This window comes from Chiloscyllium plagiosum, unplaced genomic scaffold (assembly GCF_037043375.1).
Source record: "Chiloscyllium plagiosum isolate Xiang-an unplaced genomic scaffold, Cpla_swu_hap1 HiC_scaffold_5, whole genome shotgun sequence".
Taxonomy (NCBI): domain Eukaryota; kingdom Metazoa; phylum Chordata; class Chondrichthyes; order Orectolobiformes; family Hemiscylliidae; genus Chiloscyllium; species Chiloscyllium plagiosum.
Window position 1 is genome coordinate 64020753 of NW_028270143.1, and position 19485 is coordinate 64040237.

General features: G+C 38.6%; 1 protein-coding gene across 1 annotated transcript in view; it reads right to left on the reverse strand.

Annotated features, from left to right (window-relative positions):
• The window catches only part of LOC122550254 (contactin-associated protein-like 2), a 2045475-nt gene that overhangs the window by 1145111 nt on the left and 880879 nt on the right, over positions 1-19485 (reverse strand). Inside the window, exons 6-7 of the mRNA XM_087987230.1 lie at positions 13830-14014; positions 10125-10265 (exon numbers count right to left, since the gene is read on the reverse strand). Coding sequence (XP_087843356.1) covers positions 10125-10265; positions 13830-14014 — 326 coding nt within the window. The remainder of the gene's footprint in view (positions 1-10124; positions 10266-13829; positions 14015-19485) is intronic.

The window sequence follows — 19485 nt, forward strand, 5'->3', positions numbered from 1 at the left end:
CAGGCCAGGCAGCATCCGAGGAGCAGGAGAATCGATGTTTCGGTCATAAGCCCTTCTTCAGATGCTGCCCTCCTTGGATGCTGCCTGGCGTGCTGTATTTTTTCAGCATGACATTGTTCAACTCTGGTACTCCAGCATCTGCAGTCCTCACTTTCTCCTAGCTGCACTTATCCAGTCAAGTGAAGAGCATTGCATCAAAATCCTGAGTTGTGTCTTGATGGTGGATGGTCTTTGCAAAGTCAGGAGGTAAGTTACTCACCAGAGAGTTCTTAGCATTGAATTGCTCTTGTAGCTAAGTACTTATATGACTTGTCCAGTTGAGTTTCTGACCAAGAATAACCATTAGTTGTTAATGGACAATTCCACAATTATAATGCTATTGAATTTCAAGGAGGGAGTTCTCTTTTGTTTGACTTTGTCATTACCTGGCACTTTTATTATGCTGATGTTAACTATCACCTATCAGCTCAAGTCTGAATGTTGTCAAGGTCTTGCTGCATATAGGCATGGACTGCTTCACTATTTGAGGAGTACTGCTGTAAAAAGAAATATCATATCGAAGTTTTTCATATTGTATTCATCAGGATAATTCACCAGCAATATTAGAAGTAAAGATAAAGGGAAAAACACAAAATGCACTCTATAAGAGAAAAAATACATGCATTACCATGAGGACTATGATTTGTAGAAGCATTGCTATGGAGAATGCACCAATTCGATAATGACTGATAGTTAAGAGCTATGCTTTATTTAAATTTTACACCAGGCAGATTGACTTCAATTAGTCAAGGCATTAGCTTGAGAAATGAACCAGGGTCAGCTGTCACCTGCTTTATTGAGTTGAAACAACAATGTGTGTACTTATTCTTTCTGTCTACAAGAAGAGGGCTTTCTGTATTAATGCAAGCACCTTCCCGTACAAAATAATGTATCACACTATGAGCCAAACCAACAATCCAAAATTGATTTTCAGCATAAGTCTTAACACACTTGGGATAATTTAGCAAATGTCCACTTGTAAAACACATTTAATGTTAGACACTGTATTTTGAGTTTTGCAGCATGGACAAGCAGACTTAGGTCTGTACCATGTCTGTTTGATACAGTCCACCAGTCTTTGTGACATATGGCTTGCATAGCAAACACAACATTGGCACTGATAATTATATACTACATTACTTATGTGCATGATAGGCAAACTCAAGGTGGTGCTAGTTTTCATATTTATGCATATTGGGAATGCCAAGGTGAGGCACAGTTCCATAATTGAACAATTGTTTTTTGAAAGACAAGATTGCAACACTTGATAATAGGGTTACTACTTTATGCTATGCCCTAAGCTGCACTTGTTCTGTAGTATGCAAATTTCTTCAATTTTTAAAAACTTGAAACATGCCCAATGTTGCTACCTAGTTTCAATCAATGACCACACAATAAGCAACTGCTGCTTGAAACATGCCCAATGTGAAAGCTAACTTCTGCACAAGTATTTTGGCAACACAATTAACAATGTCACTAAAAATATCATATATTGCTCTACGTAGTCTCTGGGATAAAGATGTTTTTCCTTGCACTTACTTTCACTTTTGGCCTACTGTGTCCCATATCAAATGGGAAGAGGTATTTTCTGAGTTCAATGTTCTAAGCTCCCAGCTATCCTGCCACAAATCAGCATTCAGTGAAGATGCCAAATCCTTGCAAACATGTCCAGCAGTTCTAGAACATGCATATGGGAGAGTTCTGGGTGACTTACCCAATTTTCACACAGCAAGAATATCTGGCAACAAATCAAAACTTCGAGGCCAATACATATCAATAAACTTGACAAAGAAACAGGAATTGACATCCTTAACAACAGTGATTATATTGACAAAATATATGCCATTTTTAATTATGGGTCCAAATTCATATCCATTGGACTTGCCACTCATCAGAACTGGACAACCTTACTTGAAAACAAGCATAAATACACATTGCTGGAACTACATGGAAAAGCAATGAGTTGCCAGGTGATACACTTGTATGATGAAGGATTCCTTCAAATACATGAATACTATATAGGTTATGCATATCAATAGAAATGCAGTGAATATGCACTCATTTAACACTGCTAGGCTACTTATTATGACACACCTCTGGAGCAGGTGGGACTTGAGTGAAGACACCTGGCTCAGAGTTAGGAACAGTACCTCTGCACAACAACAATCCTTCAGAATCCTATTTACTTGATTCAAGTCTCCCTTGCTCTTCGAAACATCTGTGGAAACAAGCCCAATCTGGTTAACTTTTCTCCATAAGATTAACTAATCAGTCCGGGTATCAATCTAGTAGAACCTCTCTGAGCTGTTCTCCAATGCAGTTGGAAAGGAAAGCCAAAATGTTTCTTAGATTTCAGATGTTGGTTTGCCAATGCTTTATAAAACTGAAAGATGACAGAAGACCATAAGACCACAGATACTAGAGCAGAATTAGGCCATTTGAGTGCCATTTGATCATGCCTAATTTGTTTTTCACTGTTGTTACTCCTGCCTTCTCCCCACATTCTTTGACCTATTATCGAAACCAGAACCAGTCTATCTGTCTTCAATACACTCAAATATTTGGCCTGCACAGCCTCCTGTGGCAATGAGTTCGACAGATTCACCACCCTCTGGCTGAAGAAGTTCCTCCTCATCTCGGTTATGTAGGGTCATCCTTTCACTCTGAGTTCTGTGCCAAGCCTCCTATTAGTGGAAACATTTTCTCCACATCCACACTTTCTAGGCCTCCCGGTATTCTGTATATTTCAATATCTCTTCTTATTCTTCCAAATTCCATTGGGTGCAGACCCAGGGTCCTCAACCGTTCCTCATACGACAAGCCCTCAAATTCTGCTTCAAACAAAAATCGAGACATTTTACAAATTCCATTTCTTTGGGATCTGCCACCAACCTGATTGTCCCAGTCCACCTGTATATTGAGCCCCCCATGATTATTCTCATAGCACCCTTCTTATATGCCTTTTATATCTATTGATGTATTTTCTGCCCTACATTCTAACCATTGCTGGGAGTCCTGTACATAACTCCCATCAGGGGCTTTTTATCCTTTGCAGTTCCTCAACTGTATCCACACAGGTTCCAAGCTTTCTAATCCTGTATCACTTCTTGCCAACAATATAATTTCACTTCTTACTAACAAAGCAACCCCACCCCCATTTCCCCTATCCACAGCCCTAATTATGCAACTCTCCAGCACTCTGGTCCCAGCATGATTCTCTCTCATCGGAACAGCTCTCTCATTCCCCAGTCCTGGTGCCAATGTTGCATGAATGTGACCCTATTTCCCCCATTCCAATGTTTGAGCCAGGTATTTATCTCTTAAAGTTCATTGACCCTGTGCCAACTGGCTCAAGGGTCAGGTAGTAATCCAGAGATTATAACTTTTTTGGTCTGATTTTTAATTTAGCCCTGAGCTGCTCATATTTGCTCAGCAGAACCTCTTTAATCTTTCCATCTATATTATTGGTACCTATGCAGACCACAAAACTGGACCTTTCTCCAAATGTATGTTAAATTCCAATCATAATAAAGGACAGCATGCTCTTAAATGTTTTAGTTATTTGTTGTAGTTTCATGTTAACCTTTTGTGACTCATGCTGAATAACACCAAGATCTCTTTCCACCTTAGAATTCCACAGTCATTCTCCAATTAAGTAAAGCTTTTCTTTTTTGCTTTCTGCCAAAATGAGTAACCTCACACATTCCACATTATACTTCATCGGTCAGATTTTTGCCCAATCACTTAGCCTCTCTATATTTGTCTTAATATGCTTGTGTTCTCCTCACAATATACTTACCTACCTATCTGAGTCATCTCCAAAATTAGCTACCAAGTCTTCACTCCCCTCATCTAAGTCATTGATGTAAATTGTTTGGTACTGCACTTGTCAATATTTGTCCAATCAGAAAAAGATAAATTTGTGCACACTCTCTACTTTCTGCCAGCAATGCTCTCTTCTATATATGCTAATATGTTACTCACTACATTAGGTGCTTCTACTTTGCAGAATAATGTGATATGTGACACCTTTCAAATGCCTTATGGAAACACAAGTCTGGAGCTCCCCTTATCACTAGCGAATCCTTTAAAATACTCCAATAAGTCAGTCAAACATGATTTCCCTTTTTCAAAAAGATATTTTGCCTATCATACTTCGATGTCAGTGCGATGCTCGGTACAATGCACTTGCATCCCTAAAACTGATGGATCTTATATTCCTTTGGCTGTTCACAACAGGCAACATACCGACTGTATTCAATTATCCTATGCATGCATAATTTAAAGGACAGTGCACAACATTCAATTCAATTCCTTCAATGGACAAGAGTTCTAAATAATCTTGAGCATGCTAATAATTATACTGATCATTTAGAATTGTCAGTTGGGTGCGCAGTGTGATATGCATACATGTTCTGAAGGCTACATATAATAATACACAAGGTTCTGTTCCTTGCAGACAGAAAGGGCTTGTACATATTTTAGAACAGTTTCAATAAAACAGCTGACAGTCATTTTCTGGTTCATTTCTCAATGCAATGCTTCGACTAGAGTAAACTTGTCTGGATTAAATATAAACAAAGTGTGGTAGTTAACTATCAGTCATCATCCAATGGATACATGCCCCATGGTAAAACCTCTGCCAATCAGCATGTACTTACAAATTAATCAGCACTCACTTCTCAAACTGTATAAACACTATTTTCCCTTTTAGTGTTTCTTGCAAATTGTTATGTTGAGTACAAGATGAAAAACTTAATCAAAATGTGTCTTTTCTTTAGTAATACTCATGTCCTGTACGATTAAAGTAGCTGCTTGTATATTTGTGGAGTCACAAATGGTGCTGGACAATAGAGCATCATCAGTAAATATCACCATTTCTTAAGTTATGATGGAGTGAAGGTGATTGATGAGCAGCTGGTAATAATAGGGCTTGGAATATTACCATGAGGAACTCCTGCAGAGATGTTCTGGGTTATGGATAACTGATCTCCAACACCTATAACCATCTTCCTTTGTCCTGAGTATGGCTCTAAAGAGTGCATAGGTTTCCCCTGACTTCAGTTGACTTAGCTTTGTGAGGGATCCTTAATGCCATACTCTGTCAAATGCTGCTGTGAGGTCAAAGGCACTTACTCTTACCTCACCTCTTCAATTCACTTCTTTTGTCCATGTTTGGACCAAAGATGTAATGAGGTCAGAAGTTGAACAAAACCAAAACTGAGCATCACTGACCAATTATCACGAAGCAAAGTGCCACTTGAGAGCAGGACTTTTTGCATACTGGAACAGCTTGGTGAGGAGCATGGCTAATTTTGAAGCACAAGTGTTCAGTACGATGTTGTCAGGCCTTCCCTACTATATACCATTATGTGAACGCCTCTGGTGTGTTTGTGCAGTCACTGGTGGGACAGAATATACCCAGGGATGATGGATGATGATGATGATATACCAGAAGGTATAATTCCATAAGACGCTGTGAGGTGGACTTTGTATCATCAACAGGATTGGATTGTTGTCAGGTTCATATTCTTTTCAGGAATGAATGCCTTCAGACTTTTCTTGATGTCATAGGAAGTGAATTGAATTGGTTGAAGACTTGCATCAAGTGACAGTGAGGACCTCAGGATGAAGTTGATATGGATCATCCATTTGGCGTGCCTGGCTGAAGATGGTTGTAAGCGCTTTCACCTTGTCTTGTGCAGAGATGTGCTGAGACCTGAAATTGTTGAGGAATGGGATATTGGTAGAGCTTTCTTCTCCTGTTAGCTATTTAATTCTCCACAGCCCAACAGAAAATGGCAAGACTGCAGGGCTAGAGTCTGATTTGTTGATTGTGGGATCACAGCTTTATCTATCATATGCAAATGTTGTAGCTAACCAGTTTGACAAATCACTTTTTGGTTTGCTTAATGCTGTTTTTGGGATGTCCTTCTTTATCGCCTTCTTCATTGACCCAGCATTGATCTCCCCTACTTGTAATAGTAGAATGGAGAACGTACTATGCCAGAACTTACAAATTGTAGTTGAATTGGTGGAGGCTTATTGTTTCAAGTTGCTATGTGTATTCCAAATCTAGAGTGGATAAATAGTGGAGCTGGAAAAAGCATAGCAGGTCATGCAGCATCAGAGGAAAAGGGGAATCGATGTTTCAGGTCATCAGGACTCCTATTCCAAATCTTATCCTACTTCGTAACTAGTTGTGCCACATACAATGATAGAGGGTATCCTCAATGTAATAGTGGGACCTTATCTCCGAGCGTTTTGTGGAGGTCACTCCGACCAATACTGGCACTGACAGTATAACAGGTGGATTTGTTATGAAGCCAAGGTAAAATAAGTTAATTTTTTTTGTAGCTTTCCTCATAAACATCCACAGACCCAGTCTTAGAACCATTTCCTTTATGACTCAGCCAACTCAATTATTGGTGGTTGTACCAATTACTCTTGGTGATATTTGATGCCCCCTCAGCCAGAGCATGTTCTGTGTCCTTGGCACCTTAATTGCATCTTTTAATTGTTGATCAACATGGAGTGGGTTGAGGCGGATAGTGGAGCAGTGGAAAAAGGTTAGTGTGGTATTGATTGTTTTTGCGATAATCAGCAAGTTTATTTTTGCATGTGCGATCTGATGGCATGAGATGTTAGAATTTATGGGATCTGAAATCAATGTTGAGGACTCCTGGGCAACTCTCTCCCTATTGCACACCACTGCGTGACCACCTCTGGTGGGTGTGCCCTGCCACTAAGAGAAAAAAATATACCCACGGATGATAATGGCATCTGGGACTTTGTCTATGAGGTATAATCTGATAAGATAACTATATTTGGCTGCTGTTAGTCTGCAGCACAACACTCAAGGCACCAGATATTGATGAGGAAGACTTTGTCTGATGGACAGGTTTCAATTTGCCGATGTAATTTCTCGTACCAAGTTGGAACATCTGCTTTTGTTCATTTTGTTAGAATTTGCAGTGGTTAGATGCAGCTAACTACCTTTTGAGGCCATTTCATTTGGTACTTAAGAACCAATCATGTTGATGTGCATCTGGAATTGCATGTAGGCCAGACCAGGCACGTCTTCATTCTCTCCTCTGGAAGACATTTGGAAACTGGATGGGGTTTTACAATATTTATGACAACCAACAATGGTTTTCCAGTCGGTATTACACTAGATTGTTAACTCCAAGATTATTAAATTAATTCAAATTTCACCATCTACCACTCTAGATTTTGTAGAGCATTAATTTGTGCCTCTGGATTTCTAGTCCAGTGCCATTACCACTATAATGCCTCCTCCCTCAAAGAAGTACATGATGACAATGTTAACAAAATTGACTTGCAGCACAACATATTTGCAATGTATAATTGCATACAAAAACAATATCTACATAATAATCCAGAATTGAATTTCAACACTTGTGTTTTGCACAACAACAAACTGCTCACGCTCCAGGCATTTAAATGGAGCAGACTCAAATCAACAAGAAAATGATTTTTCACAGCTTGTACTTTATGGAAAACAATCTGTCGTTGATGTTTTTCTATGCTTCCTTGTTGACCTGATTAGTAATGATTACTGAGTGAAGACAGTTCCAGCTGTTCATTTTAAAATGGTACTTGTATCAGCAGTATGGATGTCACATTGTTCTGTTATAATAGCCGACTGAAGGCTATGTTAACGAAGACTGATTTTTAAAAAAAATACTGCTGGCACTTTATAGAGCTATTCTATCGGAACTGTTATTGAGAACAGAAGATATAACATGTTCTACCAAAAGTTAGTTGAGGAACTGGCAGTTGGATTAGATTAAAAATCTATTGTTATAATGGAAGTCTTTATGCCCAAGGAGAGGAATTAACAATTCCTTCCAGAAAGCAGTAATGTGATGCTCTAAACCATCTGCAGTATTTGAAAACCTCATAGATGGAGTTTTCTTTTCACAGTTTCAGCATTGCTGGGATGAAGCAGCAGCAAACTGTCTTGTGTTAGAGATAATTTTATATTAGAGAAATCTACAATGAGTGGGTTGTGTATTGTTCATATCCTGCAGCTAGCTGGATTTATTATCACTGATGATAGCTAGCTTTCAATTCAACATGAGACCAATCTCCAATTATACTAATAAGAGGTAAGGCTATAAAAAGGTTACTTCTAAACCTTGTGGTTGCAAATTACTTGCTTTTGTCTACAGAACATAATATTATATACATTAACCATGATTCTCCCAAAGTCAACATTCCATGCTAACTTAGAAATTAATACTGTATAATTCATGAATCAACATTTGAACCATGTCTCCTTTATCACCAACTATGCAAAAAACAAGAGTAGTGCAACTTATGTGAAAGACTACATTCTTATGGACTTGTATCAACAGAGATATCCATTGCAACATATCAAACTGATAGCCATTTCATACTAACAAGAAAGAACTTCCACTGATATAGAATCTTATGTGACTTGAGGACACTGTGATGATCTTTGACCCAAATAGTACAGATAAGACAAATTTGTAATTTCTTGAAAAGTTGTATTTGTTGCCCTCACAGCCGCAGGAGGCTCAATCACCACCCATGCTGTCATGGCACCAGTGACATCTCTGCTTTTGTCATCACAAATAACTTTCTACAAAGAATTGGACTGTCTGTATTATTAATAGACAGGCAAAGATATTTTAACAAACAAAAAGAAATCAAGTGTTTCAATTCAATTCAATTCAATTCAATTCAAATCCTAGGATAAAAAATTGCTTACTGCCCCTCTCCTAATACTTGGCCACCCTACTTAACACTTCATTGGCTGCTGACAATTCACGGACTCCCTCCTGCTCACTACTCTGTTCCCTCACTATGTTCCATTGCTAATGAGTGAAAGAGCAGGACAGATGGTGAGATAAAGAATGTGAGAGATAGGGTTGGGAGCAGGACAGTCAGAGAAGTAGTAAACAGAGCAGTGAGAGGAGCAGTGAGTGGATTGGGAAGGAAGTGCCAGGTGTGGCTGAACATTCATTGGGTGCACAATGATGATATCGGTGCCATAATGCCTGCACTTGTTGGCAAAAATGCCAACCTCTCATTTCAGCTGAACTGACTTCCTGATCCAGTGAGGAGGCAGGAGGCAAGAATCTGTAAAAGCTGTAAGCTATTTTTCTCGTCAACCTGTTCACGGATGTTATTACAACAAGTGGAGCAGGTATGACTTGAACACAGGCCTCCTGCTCCAGGGATAGGGACACCACCACAGTACCACACGAGGGCCCCTGTTATTGATTATAAGCATCTTTGAAAATGACATTGAAATGTTTATATCAACTGAAAATTGAATTCCTGTAGAATGTACTTCATAAACAAAATTGAAGTGATAGCACAGAATACTGAACCTTTAGTGTGCTATACAAGGCAAGAGGCAGACATATGTTTGCTTAAACTTTCAGGAATTAAGTCTTGCAATACTGAAAAGAGAGTAAAGATGTGAAAAAGGAAGGATGGCTGCTTGCCATAAGCAGAGGAGGGAGATCAGTGGCCAGTCAATTTTGACTGCTCTTTTGTATTTTGTAGTAGTGCACTTGCAAAGAGGTTTTTGTATCAACGTGGGGAGAGATCAGTATTCATATGTTCAGTGAAAGTATGGATGGATATATCAGAGGAGGTCAATTGGCAAAAGAGTGAAATTTTAAATGAGACTCGAGAAAAATGTAATAACTTGATAGTAAAGATTTCATTTAAGATTGATGTATCATAACTGAGCAATGGCCTGTTATACAGAAAGTAACATACAGAAATGATTTAATCTGGCAATATCTAAAACATTTATCAAATTGCTTTACACAAAAGAAAAAAATGCATAATCAATATAGAAACAGCTCTTGTCATAAAGGAAGGGAGAGCATGATAGAAACTACCAAAAAAAATCTACAATCTCTAGTACTTGTCCTTACCACTAATGTGAATTGATTATCAATTTATGTTTTTATGTTCTTCATTTTACAGAACCTTGTTTTCGACCATTTGGTGCTAACTCAGTCACGTCATCATAGATATATCGATATAAACTTCACTCATTGCCAAATCAATGATCTTACCACTTTAGATGTGTCTAGTTTTCCTCTCCTGGCAAGGTCAGTGATATTAATTCCATTATAATTTATAGATTCCATGCAGCCTTTGAAATTCTTTCCATTGAAACTTGGCTTTCCAGAAAATGGCATTCCTCCAAAACTGAGCTTGAAGAATAAATGAAATGGCATCTTACATTGTACACATGAAAAAGCAGAATTGAAGATTTTTTAAATAAAATCTTACAGCATGTCAGTTAAATACAGAAGTAATTAGAAAAGGAAAAAAATCCTGTACTACATACATAATAAACTTATAATTCTTTGAGGAATTGACCAAGTTGATCGATGAAGGAAGAGCTGTAGCTGTCATATACATGGACTTTAGTAAGGTGTTTGATAAGGTTCCCCATGGTAAACTATTGGAGAAAGTGAAGCCACATGGTGTGCAGGGTGTTCTAGCTAGGTAGATAAGGAACTGGTTGAGCAACAGGAGGCAGAGAGTAGTAGTTGAAGGGAGTTTTTCGAAATGGAGAAAGGTGACCAGTGGTGTTCCACAGGGATCAATGCTGGGGCCACTGTTGTGATATACATAAATGATCTGGAAGAGAGCACAGTTGGTATGATCAGCAAGTTTGCAGATGAGACGAAGATTGGTTGAGTGGCAGAAAGCATAGGGGGATGTCAAGGAATGCAGGAGAATATAGATAGACTGGAGAGTTGGCTGGAGAAGTAGCAAATGGAGTTCAATCCAGGCAAATGTCAAGTGATACATTTTGGGAAGTCTAATGCTAGAGTGAATTATAAAGTAAACGGAAGAGCCTTGGGAGAAGGTTGCTGCACAGGTGGATAGAGTGAGGAAGAAGACATATGGTATGCTTGCCTTCATCGGAGTATAAGAGCTGGCAGGTCATGTTAAAATTGTACAAGACATTGCTTTGGCCGCATTTAGAATATTGTGTACAGTTCTGGTCACCACATTACCAAAAGGACGTGGACATTTTGGAGCTTTGGAGAGGGTGCAGAGAAGGTTTATGAGGATGTTGCCTGGTATGGAAGGTGTTAGCTGTGAAGAGAGGTTGAGTAGGTTAAGATTGTTTTCATTAGAAAAAAGGAGATTGAGGAGGGACCTGATTGAGGTCTACAAAATCGTGAAGGATATAGACAGGGTAGATAGAGATAAGCTTTTTCCCAGGGTGAAGGATTCAGTAACGAAAGGTGATGCTTTCAAGGTGAGAGGTGAATGGTTTAAGGGGGATACACGTGGCAAGTACTTTACACAGAGGGTCGTAGGTGCCTGGAACGCATTGCCAGCAGAGGTAGTAAAGATAGGCACGGTAGATTCATTTAAGGTGTATCTGGACAGGTGCATGAGTAGGTGGGAAGCAGAGGGATACAGGTGCTGAGGAATTGAGTGACAGGGTTTAGACAGTGGATTTGGCTTCGGCTCAGGCTTGGAAGGCTGAAGTACCCATTCCTGGGCTGTAAATTTTCTTTGGTCTTTTTGATCTTTATAATGTTATAAATTTATTATCTTCCATTATCAACTCTGGTCATGTCATTCTTGGTTGTACTTGATGGCTGAAAAAAAACGTTCTCCGAGCAAAATGTTTGAAAAGAGAATTAACTTTACCATCAGCAACTCCAGCAAATCCTACAATAACCAGGCTACTTTTGAAAAAAAAATTCAAATTATATTTAAGTCAATATCTATGGGCTCAGAGACAGTTTGTCGATCTAACCAATATTCTTCATTTAAAATGCTTTGGTGAAATCAGAATTCATGTTCCTGCTAACACCCAAACAGCATAAAAATAATTTGCAGAAAATTGAGGCTGTGCTCCCACATCCGGGTTTTGCCTGCCATTTTAAAAGCAGAAAATGTCAAAAAATGCAGGGATTTTTCAACTGGTATCATTTGGTATAACAAAGACTGATTATCAACTTATCAGGGCAACACCTATGTCGATTTCGGGATACGAGGCAAAATTGAACAGGGAAGGAGAAGAATGAACAGGTCTTTATTTTGTTATCAAGATAGGCAGGATGTCAGCATAAATAGGTATGACAAGCCATCATACACCAGGAATAGTATTGTCAGTATTGTTTGTTTGTAACAATATTATCTATTCTTTATTAAAACAATGAGGTCTTTCAAAATTCTAAGAGTTGGTTGTAGCCTACAGCATATGAGTGCAATGTTAATAGTTCTGTTGGATTCAAAACCCAAGACGGATAGGAAAGGTGCATGAATTATGGGAATTTGCAATACCCACCTCCTTTTTAAGCTTTTCACTACTTGCTCACCCAAGTTTCACTCAACTGGCTATATAATGAAAATGTAGGAAGTCAGCATGCACAATTTAGTGGTAAGGTGAGCAGAATGCTGAAGCACAAGATTTGTCAATAATGTTCCCATGTGTATGTAGCACAGCACCAACCACATAAGACTATGGTAAAAGTTTCACAATTATGGTGTGGAAAAGCTTTGATTTCTTCTTTTAAGAACCCATCACTCAGCTCACATCTCTTTAAACCCCTGAAGCAGCTGACGTGAATTTCCCTTAGTTTCATTAATCAAGAATCATTGCAGTAGCTTTTCTCCCTGTAGGCATGCAAGTGTGAAAATTTATGTACCTGCGCATGTAAAAGACAGTACTAGAGAACAGCAAAGAAAATAAATACCACAATGCCAATGCAGTCTGTTCCTGTCCCTCCCCCTACCGCCCAGGGAAAGCGATTTAAATCTAGTGCTCGGAAAGATGGAAATGAGTCGTAGTACAGTGAAACCACTCCCTAGTGTCCATTAACTGCATTGGTACCAATCTGTCAGAAGAATAACAGGTTTCTGTTCAGCTAAAATTTGCTGGAAACCACAAATGACACATCATTTCTCAAGATTTCTGATGAAATTAAGCTAAGAATGCGAATTATATGAAAAGTTTGCAATTGTTGCTCAATATTAGTTTTTTTATTTTGTTCAAAGTAAGTTATAAACGAAGCACAGAACAATCTCAATTATCCAAACAAGACGGGTGGGGAGTATTTTGTTTGGATAACTGAGAGTTCAGATAATGGCTTGTTTGGATAACGGATAGCGTTTTTACGGCACCTTGCGATCTCATTTGGATAATCCGAAATTGGGATAATTGATGTTCAGATAATCGAGGTTGTTCCTTATTTGCATCTACATTATCTCTCTATGATGATATTCAAACATCTCAGAGTGTTTTAAATAGAGTGAATTGGTTTTGATATGAATGACTATTGAACAGACAAATAAATTTGTTCCTTGCATCATACTTTACACCATATTGTGATCTCTTATGTCAATAAAGAAGGAAATTATATTTTCCATAGATACAATGCTGAATGTATTACTTTGGCTCAAAAACATGGGAATTACTTCTTATTGTATTATTCTTATTGTTGTAATTTCCTGAGATCAATGATTGGCCAAATATTTTGAAAACATGGGAGTTCTCAGGTCATCTAGAAAATATCTTGATCATAGAGAAGTTTGTTTGTATTAGCTCTGCCATTTTATCCTTTTTTGTCAAATATGAAAACAGATCATGTTGCAGGATTTAGGTTTTAAAATGAAAATGCAAATGTTAAGAGAAAGAGTTCAAAGCAAACTTATGCAGAATATATTAACTTATCTTTGTTTGCCTGAAATGTTGCATATTTACAGGATTTTCTGTTTTTATTCAAAACTCAATGATTCTTTACCTCATAGTCAAGATCCAAGTGGTCAAATTCACCATTAGTCCTGAAATGTTGAGTCTCTCGGTCTAACGTAAAATTGATATTGCGTCCATAGCGTTCAATGATCACTGAGTGCCAATGATGGTCATCCAGAAGGCTTCCAGTTGTAACAGAGGTGTCACCATTGATAGAACTGTGTTGGTTGCTACCTGGAGATTAATGTTAAAAGACTGTCAGTAGCAGATCCAATGATGAAAGCAGAAGTAAAAGGATCACAAAAGTTAAACCATTAGTAAATTGGAAAGTCAAATTAAAGCTATAGAGAATTGTCACATATTGTGAAACACACAATAAGAAACATGACTACAGAAACAAATAAAGAATAACAGCACAAATACCTAACTACCAAACAAAAATATTTTAGCAAATGTGCATGATCAAAAGGTCAATTCTTCTGCACATGAAGGCACCTTAAATAAAATCTAAATGCATTAGGAAGTTCTGTGGTGACAGAATAGCAAACCAATTGTTTACAACAGAACAGTTGGAAAACTGGGGCAACACTGCTCTCTTTAATGGTGAAGAGTGAGTTGTCTTGCTGTTGGGAATGTGTCAAAGCAGGTTAACAATATTTCAGCCTAGGAAATCACTAGCAAATGCTGCCCCACCTGCAATGAGATTACCTTTGCACTTACTCAAATCCTTTGTCCCTGTGTGCAACTGAGGAGGATGTAAATGGTTTGAGGACAAACGTAAATGTACCCTTCACCTTTGCACACACTTCTTCTGGGACCCATTTTGCATGAACAAACTTAAGTTAGGAACTAGTGTACCTTTCAGAATAACATTCAAAGCATTACACATTCTTTCTCAGTGTCAAGGCTTGAGGTAAAGCATTTCATCGACAGCAGATAATGTTTCCATATCCACAATGGCACATACCCAGACTGCTTACCTCACTTCTTTTATTGAAAGAACAGAAATTGCCTTCAGCTCGATATTGAGATGCCAGAACATTTGTTTTTGGTTCCTGCTAGCTACTCCATTTCCTAATCATTGACCTGAATTCCCTCCCCCCCCCTTGCAAGTGTTTGAGGTTAAATCAGTCTATTTGTAATCTAAATATCATATTTGATCTCACATTGTACTTTCAACTACATGTTCATGTCATCACTAAGACCATTTAGTTATTCTTCTATAACATTGCTCAATTCTATCCTTCCCTCAGCTCATGAATTGCGGAAACCATCATTTATGCCTTTTGTACTTTGGACATGACTATTACAATGTGCCTGTGTCCTATGTGCCACCTCCCATCAACTTCCAGACATCCAAAACTCTGCTGCCAATGTCCCACCTTGAACGAAGTGACATTCACGCATTACGCCTGTGCACTCTGAACTACATTGGCCCCGAGTGAAGCAACGTCACAATTTAGAATTCTCATCCTTGTTTTCAATTTCTTTCATGACCTCACCTTTGTAATTTCCTCCAGACCTGCAACCCACCCAGGAATCTGTGCTCCTCCAATATAAAACAAAAAAAGAAAACAAAGAACTGCATATGTTGGAGATCGGAAACAAATGAATAACAAAATTCCTGGAGAAACCCAGCAGACCTGGCAGCATTTGTGGAGAGAAAACAGAGTTAACATTTCGACTTCAGTGATCCTTCATCCGAACTAAACAAGCAAAGTATGGCAAATAAGTAGTTCTGTATCCATGAGATAGACATTTTTAATTTGGAAAGGAATCAAGTGTTATGGGGAAAAGGCGAGAATTTGATGTTGGGGGGGTATTAGATCACCTAACCTAAATCTATCAGATCAACCATACTTCTATTGAATGGCAAAGCAGGCTAAATGGTCAATCTCAGCTCCTATGTTTTACTGTTTTATGATCTTAAGATCAGGTCAGAAGTTAGGAATTCTGAATAAGGCATAAATCATGAGGGTGATTGAATATTCTCCATTTGTCTTCATGTGTACAGCTCCAATAATACCCAAGAAGCTCAATATTATCCAAGCCTGAACCGTTTGTTTGATCAGCACTGCAGCCACAATCTTGAATGTTCACTCCTTTCTTCACCAATCAATCAACAATGGCAGCAGTGTGTATCCTCTACAGGAAGCATTGTAGTAACTCAGCCAAACCTCAACTTCCAATTCATGACTTCTAACATTGAGAACAATAAGGCAATCATTATCAGCAATCACTCACTATTGAGTATGATTACTGAGCAAGGCAATTCATTGTCACTGGTCATGGATTCTGTGGGAAAAAGTGACGAATGCTGGAGATTAGAGTCGAGAGTGTGGTGCTGGAAAAGCACTTATGCCCGACATGTAGATTCTTCTGCTCCTCGGATGATGCCTGACCTGCTGTGCTTTTCCAGCACCACATTGTCAACATGGATTCTGTGGGTATTTGCATGGCTGTTGTGCCTGATCCTAGAGCCACATCTCCAACCAAACATTTGGCAGGTATTTCTGGGAGGTTGAAGTGGTCCGTGGTCTTGAGATTATTGGCATTCCTTTCTCCAGTTCCTTCTCCATGCTTCCTTTATGTGGATTGTCACCTTGTTTTGGAGGAGAGGCTGGATAAGCCAATAGATACATACTAACAACTCCACTTGTCAGTTTTCTTCCAGGCCACACATTATCCTGACACGGAATTAGACTGCTGTTTCTTCACTATCACTGGGTTGAAACCTTCGAATTCCCTTCTCAACAGCATTGTGGGTGTCTGTACACCTGAAGGACAACAGCAGTCCAAGAAGACAGCTCACCACCACTTTCTCCAAGACAATTAGAATAGTCAATAAATGCAAGTCAGCAATGCCCACATTCATGAATGGTGCGTAAAAAATGTTATCTATAAATACAAGTTATCATTGTTGTTGGCTTCATTCTCACCTGTTCTTGATAATTTAGAAACCTGAAGATTGCAACCCAATCTATATTTTTAAACAAATCCTCCAATCGAGTGGGCCTCAATGAGGTGGGGAGCATTGGTCTGGAGAGAGGTTTGGGTGGCTAAGGTGTGTGAGGAAAGTTTGTACTGAAATTGAATTGACATCAGGTGGCCACACCGCATGTCCAATGTTGCACAATCGATGCCAAATACAGACGTGAAATGATAATCAAATGGCAATTTTAAAATATCACAGGAATACTGAATACTGAAATTACTTTTGTCACATAACACAATTGACAAAACTCAAAGTTGATATCAAGACCCATTTCTCCATCGTGTCCCATTTCTTTCCTTCAGGATTTTAACTTTTTCTATGATCTCTTCTGATGAAAAGTCATCAGACTTACACGCTAACTGTTTTCTCCCCACAGATGCTGCCAGATCTGTTGAGTTTAGTCAGAAATTTCTGTTTTTGTTCCAAGTTTTCATGTCCTTCTTTACATTTGTATTGCAGGGTCTGTAGAAAATCTGTTGCATACCTTCTATTAAGTCGACATGCTTCCAAGCGTGCAGAGTTCAAAACTGCTGACAACACTCTATCCATGGTCTTATTCAGGGTTTATATAGATTTACTGCTACATCTTTGCTTTTATATATCTTGGCATAAAGCTCAGGATTCTTTAAAAAAATTCTGGCCTTACTACATAATTTTAAAATGTGAAAACTGTGGACAATCCTACAATTTGATCCCAATTGATGAGATTTCCCACTGGGATCAACTCATGGAAATATGTTTCAGCATTCTCACTTTTGAAAGAATTCCACAACTTTTTTTTCTAGCACAAGTAGAAGTGAGTTAGTGTGAATTGCAGTGATCAGAATAAGCTTGAAATACAGAGGCAAGCCGCAACATAAATAAGATCTTGCCTGATGAATGAGCAATTACAAACCACAGCAGCAGAATGATTTGGGGTGTGATGGAGGCTTGTGCTTTCATCTTATAGCACCATGTGGAAAAGCAAGCAATAGGCATAATTCAATAGGTTGCTCATCATTGTTATTTTCACTTCATTATCAAAGAATGCTATTTCTTGCATGCAGAGATTGATCTGTTATGGGTTTTAATGTGACTGTGAAGCCCGAATACAGAAGTGCATAGCTTTCCATCTCCCAGGCAAAAATACATTTTTGGGATTTTGTTGGGAAGGCCCAGTCTTTCCAGCTTATCTGTTGTCCTTTTGCTGTCAGTAATCTTTATTGTTCAAAGGAAACATTTCCCATACTTATGATTGCTTCCCAAGTATTTTGGCCTATTGCCTATTTTTCCCTCAGTCTGTTGTGGATATTCCTTATTTCCTAAGATTTGCCTCCAATGAGGCCTTGGACTTCATCTCAGCAGCAGATGGTGCCTAAGTTTTAGTTGTGAATATATGACCAACTTAGGGGTTTTAAATCAGTCAAACATCTACATATCTACTCTACCTGAGCTGGGCTCTGACCATGAGTGGCTTCATCCAACATTTCAACTTTTGAAGTAACTCAGGGTTCAGAATTCTGTCCTCCCACCTGATGCCAATCATGTTTGGGATGTATCTCATGCAGAAACTTTTTAGCTGCTTAATATATCTGTCATAGGTTGTCCATATTTCACAAGCATATAGAAGGACAGGTCTAAACACAGTTTTGTACACAGTAATTTTTATCAATGCCACCTATCTTTCACAGACTCTTTGCAAACTGGCAAATGCTGAGCTAGGTCTGGCTATTTAATTTGCCATCATGCTAGCAATGCAGATACCTCTGGAGATTATACTTTCAAGATATAAGTTTTTGTACAATCTTCAAGGTTGTGTGTCATAGTTATTGTTGGTAAATTATAGTCAGAATCTGCTGGCAATGTCTGGAATTCCTCTGTATGCATGAAGCTAATGCATTGTCCACAGTCATCAATTACTTTTGAAATGTAGTGTATGCTCCTTTAAAGATTATGCTCAGAATGGAACTTGAAGGCACAGACATGAGCAAACAGCTATTAACATATCTCCATTTCTGATGCCTTAATTGAAGATAGCAAATGTCTCAGGTTGAAGAGCTTGCCATCTGCTTTGAATTAGATGTACATTTCATCCACATTTCCATCAATAAATCAAACCATGATAAAATCCTTCAAAGCTGGATTGACTAATGACTGTGAGAGCAGACAACATGTTGTAGTAGAATGTTGCCCTCAATTATACAAGTTGGCTTGATCATTGCCAGGCAATGTGGGACCTGCTGTACAACAAATTTCCCGCTTTAAAAGACATTGCCCACAGGCCTTTCTATGAATAACTCAGTTCCTGAAATCTATTTAAAATTTGCTAATGGCAACAGGGATCTTGGTATCTGGAAGCTTCTGGTCACAACCTGAAACAAAGGTCACAGTTACCAATTAGCCACAACATTCTTATTTGAAGCAGAAGGGTGTATCAGTATTTTGTGCCACATCGGGGCAGCTCTTTTAGGGATTAGCTCTGTTCTTTTGGGAAGTGGCTAGAAAAGGAACTCAGATGAAGAGTTGATCCTAAAAAAAATGAAAGAACAGTGGACGCTGTAAATTAGAAACAAAAACAGAAGCTGCTGGAAAAGCTCTACAGGTATGGGAGCAACTGTGAAGAGTTCACATTTTGAGTCCAGTGACCCTTCCTAATAACCTACTACATTCCAAAGTTAGCTGTAAAATCTAGCAAAATCACCCACCATCAGTCAGAGCTCATTAAAGTAGT